Source organism: Pseudomyrmex gracilis, unplaced genomic scaffold, assembly GCF_002006095.1.
Source record: "Pseudomyrmex gracilis isolate BER0280 unplaced genomic scaffold, ASM200609v1 scaffold_1909, whole genome shotgun sequence".
NCBI lineage: Eukaryota > Metazoa > Arthropoda > Insecta > Hymenoptera > Formicidae > Pseudomyrmex > Pseudomyrmex gracilis.
In genome coordinates, this window is record NW_018022493.1 from 5,948 (window position 1) to 15,337 (window position 9,390).

The 9,390-nt window shown below is 33.2% G+C and overlaps 3 protein-coding genes across 3 annotated transcripts in view; 2 read left to right on the forward strand and 1 right to left on the reverse strand.

The window, feature by feature from the left end:
• The first annotated feature begins 611 nt into the window (after nt 1–611).
• On the forward strand, nt 612–3,204 carry LOC109862518 (general transcription factor IIF subunit 1). Its single transcript, XM_020442591.1, has 7 exons — nt 612–809; nt 1,039–1,085; nt 1,154–1,525; nt 1,610–1,932; nt 2,001–2,281; nt 2,417–2,760; nt 2,850–3,204. Exons 1-7 carry the CDS (start codon nt 786–788, stop codon nt 3,064–3,066), a joined length of 1,608 nt encoding a protein of 535 aa, XP_020298180.1. The 5' UTR covers nt 612–785; the 3' UTR covers nt 3,067–3,204.
• A 1,601-nt stretch (nt 3,205–4,805) lies between these two features.
• Nucleotides 4,806–9,390, forward strand: part of LOC109862517 (alpha-aminoadipic semialdehyde synthase, mitochondrial-like) — a 9,873-nt gene continuing 5,288 nt past the window's right edge. The window contains exons 1-2 of the mRNA XM_020442590.1: nt 4,806–5,096; nt 5,456–5,938. Of these exons, the coding sequence (XP_020298179.1) occupies nt 4,998–5,096; nt 5,456–5,938 (582 nt within the window). The 5' untranslated portion in view covers nt 4,806–4,997. The remainder of the gene's footprint in view (nt 5,097–5,455; nt 5,939–9,390) is intronic.
• On the reverse strand, nt 5,879–9,245 carry LOC109862516 (golgin subfamily A member 6-like protein 22). The gene is made up of 2 exons (XM_020442589.1): nt 7,569–9,245; nt 5,879–5,945 (listed from the first exon to the last, which is right to left on the reverse strand). Exon 1 carries the CDS (start codon nt 9,055–9,057, stop codon nt 8,068–8,070), a length of 990 nt encoding a protein of 329 aa, XP_020298178.1. The 5' UTR covers nt 9,058–9,245; the 3' UTR covers nt 5,879–5,945; nt 7,569–8,067.

A 9,390-nucleotide genomic window follows, 5' to 3' on the forward strand; every position in this document is an offset into this window, starting at 1 on the left:
GAATCTGGAGTAGCCATAAACCACAATGTTATTAAAAGCTGTTTTTCTGGAGATATTTGCTTCCTTCCACAAGCATTTGTAGCATTCAAAGCTGGTCTTAAAAGTCTCAAAACCATTTCAAAGGTTTCTGAAAACATTTTGCAACATAACCAAAATCACACATATGACAGCTTGCATTTATTATTTATTAACAGAAAAAATACAATATGTGCACAAACCTAAAATGTTCTTTAAAAATAATTCTAGAATATCCTTAAACAACTCGTTCAACATAATCAATCAACTTTTCCGTCTCATTTGTTTCACCCCGCGTTTCATTCACCATCATAATGGCATATAGGATATGCATTTCATTTTCTTCATCACTAGAATTACTGCTAGATGACGAAAAACGTTGATAATAATTTGTGTCACTATCAACTTGACTGCAAATAACAACAGAAGAGAGTATATGATCAGCTGGTTTCTTTGCCATGTCTGTTTACAAATAGCGCGCAAAAAGCGCGCATGAGTCCGTTCCGTTTTTCACGGAAAGTGTAAAAAAGGAACAAACCAATGCGCTCATATGATGCGCTGTACTCCATGCGATCCATGCATGAAACGGAACTCACCTTCGGTGCTCTCGGTGCTAGCCGGCCAGGGTTTGCAACACTGATAAAACCAAACCTCTGAATTCTCTGATGCGCATCACCAAACGAATTCAACGTGTACAAAGTCATCAAAATCTGTGCGATTGAAACAATAAACTTTTATTGTAAAAATATTTAATTCTGAAAATTACAATAATGAGTTCAAGTACAATTACTAAGGTACGTTTACTTAATAATAGTAGTAACATACTGTTTGTAAAATAAAATGGTTCTGTAATTTTAGACATACATAATAATGCATATAAAGTATGTACATGTATAATTCTCTAGAAGCAAATGTATATAGAGTAAATTATTATATATTGTCTGAAAGTAATTAAATATGAGAAACTCATATTCATTAAGATATTGCATGATTATACTTTATACAATTTGTTTGGTTTTTTAGCCTTCAGTAGCACCATCTGTACAGGAATTTAGTATCAGAGTACCAAAGTTTGTATTGTTTTTTTAGAAAAACTAGTAATAGCACTATAAGAAATTCTAATTTATGAAATTTGTAGAAACAACAAAAAGAAACACAATGTTATGAGATTTAATGCAACACTAAATGTAGATTTCTCAAAATGGACTCAAGTAAAAATGGAACGAGAGAATAATATGAAAGAGTACAAGGGATTAGAGGAAGAAATGCCAAAATTTGGTGCTGGATCTGAATTTGGACGTGATGCTAGAGAAGAAGCTAGAAGGAAAAAATATGGTATTACTAGTAGAAAATATAAACCTGAAGATCAACCATGGATTTTAAAAGCTGGGGGAAAAACAGGAAAAAAATTTAAAGGTATACGAGAAGGAGGAGTCAGTGAAAATGCAGCATATTATGTATTTACTCATGCTGCTGATGGTGCTATAGAGGCTTTCCCTTTACATGAGTGGTAAATATTCTGTATTTTATTTACAGATAGTTACTAATAATAAAAAATATTTACATGCATATATATATGTATATATATATATAGGTATAACTTTCAACCAATTCAAAGATACAAGGCTCTTAGTGCTGAAGAAGCTGAACAAGAATTTAGTCGTAGAAACAAGGTTATGAATTATTTCTCACTAATGTTACGCAAAAGATTGAGAAATGATGAGGATGGTGGAGATGAAGAGGAATTAGTAGAAGGTAATAAAGGCAAAAGATTAGGAAAGAAAGATAAGGATCTAAAAATATCAGATATGGACGAGTGGATGGAAAGTGATGATGATGAATTATGTAGTGATGAAGAGGAAACTAAGAAAGATTCTGAAGATGAAAATGATGCAAAAAAGAAAAATAAAGGCAAAGGTAAACAACTTTTAATTGATTGAAAATTATAATATAGTATGCCGTTTTTATTTATTTGTTTTAATCAGTTCAGTCAAAAAAAAAAAAAAAGAATGCTTCTGATGAAGAAGCATTTGAAGAAAGTGATGATGGAGATGAAGAGGGAAGAGAATGTGATTATATTTCTGATTCTTCTGATTCCGAATCGGAGTTAGAACAACAAAAGGAAATCAAGTCAGTTGCGGAAGAAGATGCATTGAGAAAATTACTTGCATCTGATGAAGAGGAAGATGACGAGGAAAAAACGGATAAGAAAGAAGGTGAAGAAGACAAAGATGATGATGAGGATGGGAAAGAAAAAGATGACAAAGTAATAAGACATTGTTGTTATATTTATTGATAAGATATCATATATATATATACTTTCATATATTTAAAATGAAAGATAAATGATAAATTACACTATGTGTTTCTATTGTTTTAATATATCTAATGTTTTTGTCAGGATAAAGACAAAGCTGGTAAAGATTTTGATAAGAAGAAAGACAAGAAGAAGAAGAAAAAATCAAAAAAGAAGGATCAAAAGAAATTGGCATCGGGAAAAGATTCTTCGAGTGATTTTTCTAGTGACTCAGACTCAGATTCAGATTCAACAGCAAAAGAAAAGGATAACAAAAAGTCTAACAGCGCACATAGTTCAAGATCGGCAACACCAACACCCGCAACGTCCGGAGTCTCAGATTCTCTCAAGAGAAAACAATCTGGATCTCCAGATTTGTCACAAGCAAAGAAACTAAAGTTAGATAACTTTAACTTGGTTCCAGTGACTTCATATATACCAGGAGCAAAGTATGTCTTCAATGTTTCATAAAACAAATATAAGATTTGATTTGATTTTAATGACAATATTTATTCCACATGCGTTTTGTAAATTTTAGTGAATCGGGCATTACGGAGGATGCAGTAAGACGATATCTCATGCGCAAACCTATGACAACAACTGAACTGCTGCAGAAATTTAAATCTAAAAAAACTGGTCTCACTTCTGAGCAGCTTGTCAACATTATGACTCAGATATTAAAGAAGATAAATCCGACCAAGCAAACAATTAAGAACAAAATGTATTTATCGATCAAAGCACAACAATCTAACTAAATCTTGTTTGCTTCCGAGCATTTACAATTGCTCAACATGTTCAATATTATGCATACAGTAATTGCATATTAATACATAATGACATTTGTTGCACTAATAGTAAAAATATGTTAAAATATATATATATATATATATATGCCTCATGTAGTATTATTGCACATGAAATTCCATCAACATAACGCAGAGAATGGCATCGAGAATGGCATCGAATAGCGCCATACATGATACTGCTTTTTTTTAAATAAATTGCATTAAATCAAATTTACATACTACATTAAATTACATTAAAGTACGCATATAAATACTATAGTATGTACATAAATATAACAGTTTTATAATATTTTTTGCAGAACTTTGAATTTCAACGTTTGACAAACTGTTAAAATGAAGCTAACACATTGATTTTTTTCTCGTTTGGTATAAAGTTTCTGTGATCAATAATTTTTGATATTTTATAAATAAAATTTGTTTAGTAAATTTATTTAATATTATACATATATATACAAGGTGTCGATAAAATTTGTTATTATTCTTATATCGTGGAAACGGTTCGACATTATGGAAAATTGCAGAACACGTATTTGATTGTTTCGAGGAGCTACTCTCTTAAGGGAGTTGCGGATGTTGCCTCTCCCCAACGGGGTGCCCCAAGGACTTCCTCAAAAATTTTAAATGAAACTCTCCCATATTATAATATATCATTTGAGAGGAAACAAAAAAAGAAAACTTCAAACCGAAGTCAAAGTTCGAAAATGCTACACTTTGACTATAAATAACCCCTGAACAGCTCAACGTATCAATCTCTAGTTTGAACCAGTTTCTTTTTGTGTGCTCTTTCGAATGATATATTATAATATAGGGGGCCCTCCAAAATTTTTGTGGAGGGCTCCCTGGAGCAGAGAGAACCTTCTTGGGAAGGGGCAACACCCGAGACCCTCTTAAAAGAATAGCTTTGCAAAACGATTGAATACATGTTTTGCGATTTTTCATACTTTTAAACCGTTTCTACCACAATATAAAAATAATAACAGACTTTATGGACACTGTGTGCATATATATTATTTCATATATACAAGTGTATGTGTGTGTGTGTAACTATTGTATGTGTATATATGTATAAGAATATTATAAACTGTTATAATAACATTTATAATGAAATATAATGTTATTATTATGTATTATAGAATAGTACATATTTTAAGTAAATTTAATACAACTATAAAGTGATATATAAAAAAAAAAATCATGCATAATGTGCTGTATCTAAACGCATGAAATTTGATAAATCAATTTTAAAAACTTTTACTCAAAAATTCTTATATATTATATCTTTAATAATCTGGTTATAGGATTTTCGTTTTAAAATGATCTTACGAACACGTCATTTAAATTTGTTACGAATCATAAGTTTATCCACTGCGTCATGACATTTTGTACATATACACATCAAAGTTTAATTTAATTTTATAATTTTTTTAATTACAACAGTTATAAAATATATTATCTCGCTTATTCTCTCGTGTATTATCAGTGTTGTTTATGATTACATATTTTTAGTGGACGCGTGTCGCCATCCTGACGATAAATATGCGCAAGAAGGGAAAACCTTTTTTCTGATGATTCCAGAATAAGTGTCGGAGATACGCTTGGCACCTATGGCCAATACGTTGTCAAAGGTCACACGATATTGATAAGCTCGATTCCGTGTTTATCAGTTATTTTGTAATACTTTCTGACATTTCCATCGAACTGTAAATTATATTGGCAAACATTGATACAGAGCAGAACACTCGATTTAAAACACATAAAAACATCTCAAAACTTACACACTATACTTCGCTAAAGAGCCGTATATTGTTTCAGTCAACGCGATTACTTCGAATCAGTATCAACTAGTGAATTCTTCTCAAGTTAGTGTTAGCAAAAGTGTAATGTGTGTTAGGATGCTAGGTTTAATTGATATTGCACGTGAATCACGTCGCCTGCTGGTCGTGACTAATGCTGTCACCCATAGCATTAGATGCATAAGTGTAAGCACAACGAACTTTTATATTTGACCTAATCTCGTTTCTTGGTTTGCAACGATTTGTTTAATTGATTAATATTGCTGGTTCTTATGAAAATTAAAGTATAAAAACTAATATTTACGTTATGTGTACGATATATATTCTATACAAAACAAGTTTTTCTTTTTTATCTTTTTAAGAATTGTTTTCTTTTATATGTTGCTTCTCTTATTGGGAATTTTATTGGTATATCATCGAACAATGAGAAACAAGACGTTTGCCAGGAAAAGGAAAACACTTAACAAAAAAGATATAAATTACTCATTATATACTGAATTAAAGAGATAATTTTAGTCGAACATGTTTCGCGAATTTTTTTTTAGAATCTTAAGAATAAAGTAATAGCTATAAGACGGGAAGACCAGTCAGTATGGGAAAGAAGAGCGCCATTGGCTCCGGCGAACGTTCGCCGTCTCGTCAGGTTAGGAGTGAAGGTGATTGTTCAGCCTAGCAATCGAAGAGCATATCCCGCTCAAGCGTATCAAGCCGCGGGTGCCCTGTTGCAAGAAGATATCAGTTCGGCTTCCGTTATCTTTGGAGTAAAACAAGTACCTGTGGATCAATTAATACCAAACAAAACATATTGTTTTTTTTCACACACTATCAAAGCGCAGGAAAGCAATATGGCTCTGCTGGATGCAATACTGGAGAAAAATATACGTCTTCTAGATTACGAGAAACTTACGGATACCGATGGTCAAAGGGTAGTCGCTTTCGGCAAATACGCCGGTGTTGCTGGTATGGTGAATATACTACATGGCTTGGGTTTAAGACTGCTAGCTTTGGGTCATCATACTCCATTTATGGTATGCGCTGAATATTTATTTAGTATTTTTGAATTATTAAAACTGACAGTTAGTAAAATAATTCCAGACAATATTTGTGTCTAAAATTATTTTGTAATATTAGATGTACAACTTAATTCTCGCCTCTACATTTAATCAACTATACCCTGATAGCCAAGCATGTTTTGCAAAATCATGTAACTTAATGCTGAGCTGAAGTTTTCAACTAGTTGCTGTGTATTTGCTGAAAACATGATGCATAGTCATACGTAATCGACAACACAAAGGCAAATTTGAGATAATTTGNGTCAGCAGATTCAGAGCAAACNAAGAGCAACTATTGCTCATTACGTTGTCAACAAAATGACTTTTATTCATAGAAAACTCTTTGCTTTGTCATTCGTTTTCGGCAACATAAGATCAACATGACAATAACAAAACAAGACACCGATGTCTGTACTTCTGTTGTATGGTTGGTAAAAACTGTTGACATATATTTATTCTATCTTGTAGCCCATTAAATGTCGAAAACGAATGACCATCTTTTAGAATAAGTAGACAAAAATAATTATATTTTAGTAAGGAACAAGTGGTCTCGCGGACTGAGTGCAGGAATTGCAAATATGAAGGTCTCAAGTTTAAATCCCACCTATCACCTTAAGATTTTTTTTGTGTCCAGTACCTTTCATCGAGTTAATCAGTTGATCGACGAACTAAATCACATCTCCAAAACTTAATTTGAGTGAAATCTCGAATTAATTAATTCCCCTTTCACAAAGCGATGTGTCAGTGAATATATATTTGTCCGTTTTCGATATATTGTATTTTTGCTGAAATTTATGACACGTGTTGTTGGCAACTTGTTGTCATGTTGCTCTTTATGTTAATGATAAATGTTGACAGCAAATACACAGAAAGTTGTCGGCAACACATATTGAATACGTGTCATGTCAAACTAAAGACAAATGCCTGACTCACCTTGTTCTAAATTTGCTGAAAACACAAGCGTTTTGTTTTCGGCAACATAACAGCAAAAATACAGACAGGACTATCAGGGTAGCACTTATTTAAATTGAAAGTTTTTTCCGGCCATAAAGTTGTTTTAAATCGCTATCTTTTAGCTTTAAACCAAGATATAATAGTTTACGATGCTCCTGATATAACTTGAAAAAAGAACCCAGATAACCAAATTTGTCAAAACAGATTTTGCCAAATGCTTGTTACAAAATTTGTTAGCAGAAAGACATCAAATATGATGCAGAGTTTGTTTTATCTGGCAATGTTGCAAAATTGCTAGCAAAAATATATCCAAGCTTGTTGACAAAACATAACAACAAATTGCTGGCAAAAACCGAGCAAAGTTTGCACATAATTTGAGACCAAATTTCACACAGAACAAAAACTCCATTAGACGTCGATAGCTCCATGCGACATTTAATAGATGTCTAATGGATGTCTGAATGGATGGATGTCTGTGTGGAACTTGACGCCAAATATGAAGCAAGATTTGCGCAACATGATTTGATAGCAAAATAACAGCAAAAACCGAGCAAAATTTGCAGTTCAGTCAAACTGTATGGTATTTAAAGGGCCATTTAATTATATCTTGACTTATTTCTATATTAGTAGTAGTATGTAGTATTTATTTTACCTTCTGCCTTATCGGCTTGAAGGGGACTTGGTTACACCTTTTACAGCTTTCTTACCATTTTCTTTCTACATTTATCTTATCTTAATACTTATATCATTTCTTCTTATTGTGAACGCCAGTTATTTTCTAATTACCCTTCCTACTTTGTCTAGACATTTCTCTTCTCACCCCCTCTCTTCTAATCCTCCTACATAACCCCATTTCCTATATCCTATACACATCTATAACATTTTATAACATTTTTACATATAATACATATATTTACATCAGCTTACGCTTATATCGACTTATATTTCTCTGTTTCCGCTCAAATTTTTATTTCTTCTCTCCCCTTATCTCTTTTACTTTCCTAGTCTTAATCTTCTTTCCTCGTTCTTGATTTTCCTCCTTCCTTACATGTATTATACTTTCTTCTTAACTTGTTTCTCCTGTCCTCCGGCGGTGTTCTTTCCGTTCTTTCCCTCAGGTCTCCTTCTAGTTCTCCTCCTCTGCATCCTCCTTATCCTCCATCTCCTTCACTTCTTCCTCTCTCCGTTTTTTCTGTCCCCATTTCTCTTTGTATGTCCCTCCATTGTCTCCACTTTCCTTGGATCTTTACCTTTCCTGTCCCTATTTTCATCTCCTCTCCTTTTTCTCTTTTCTCTTTCACCCATTTATAGATTTCCTCCTGAATTTTTCTCTCTTCCCAAGTCAATTCGTGCTGAATAAATATCTTTTCTCCTTTCAGCTTGTTTTTATTTTCCATTACCGCCTTCTTTTCTTCTTCGCTGCTTAGTTTGATTACTATAACCTTGTTGCTTACTCTACCTTGCTCGACATTGCAATCCAGCCTTAACTTACTCTTGAAGAAGAATTTCGCCCATCTCTTCGGGTCCTCCTTTATCAATTTTAGTTCTTTTTCCTCTACTATCCCTTTCACGACCACATTCTTCTTTCTATCCTCTTTTTCTTTGTCGGAAATGAGACTTTTTATTTTGTATATCTCTCTTACACTTAACCTATCTATGCTTTTATCTGACGCAGAACCTATGTGGCTGTTCATACCTCTACTTACTGCACTCGCTGCACTTGCTACACTTTTCCCGCTCATTTCCTCTCTCTCCGACAGCCAATATTCCTCTCTCTCTTCATCTCTTTCTTGCATTTCTTTAACTATTTTACCTATTTCTTCTATCCTTTCTTCCAAGATCCTTATCCTGATTTCCCAAAATTGCTCTTTCTTTTTCCATTCTTCCATGGAGTCTTTGTATCTCTTCTTTTCTAGCTCAAATTCTGATTCTGACCTTATCTTCTCTGTACCTTCTGTTTTAGCCTCCACCTCTCGTCTTCTTCTTGTCTCCATCCCCGTATTAGTCACCTTTTTCTTTTCCGTCTTGCTTATCTCATTTCCTCCCATCGGAAACTCTAATTGCCTTTGTTTCTCTTCTTTTTCCTTCCTCAGCCTTGTCGGTCTTCCTACCTTTCCTGCCTCCGTACCTTTTGCCGCCATAACCTCTTGTCTCCTGCCTTCCTATCCTTTCAGTTTTCTCTTTCCTCTTCACTCCGATTACCTTGCCTTTATTTCTCCTCCTATTTCTTTAACTTCTACGTCTATTTCTACAACTTGTATTGACTTTCCTATTTTCTTTGTCTAGCTAAACCTTTCTTATATCGTACGTTCTTACAGCCGTGTCCGTGCTCTCGCACGCCACCTAACCAAGTCCTATTTCTATATTATATGTGTACATACTATCTACAATCTATAATTACATAAAATTACTTTTATATTTGAGTATTTAATCTATTTCCAATAATTAAATATTAAAATGACATAATGAAATAA

Coding starts and splice junctions, on each gene's coding strand:
- LOC109862518 (XM_020442591.1), top strand. CDS start 786: ATGAGTTCAAGTACAATTACTAAG. Junction 1,933..2,000: donor AAAGAAAAATAAAGGCAAAG/GTAAACAACTTT, acceptor TGTTTTAATCAG/TTCAGTCAAAAAAAAAAAAA. Junction 2,282..2,416: donor GGAAAGAAAAAGATGACAAA/GTAATAAGACAT, acceptor TGTTTTTGTCAG/GATAAAGACAAAGCTGGTAA.
- LOC109862516 (XM_020442589.1), bottom strand. CDS start 9,057: ATGGCGGCAAAAGGTACGGAGGCAGGAAAGGTAGGAAGACCGACAAGG.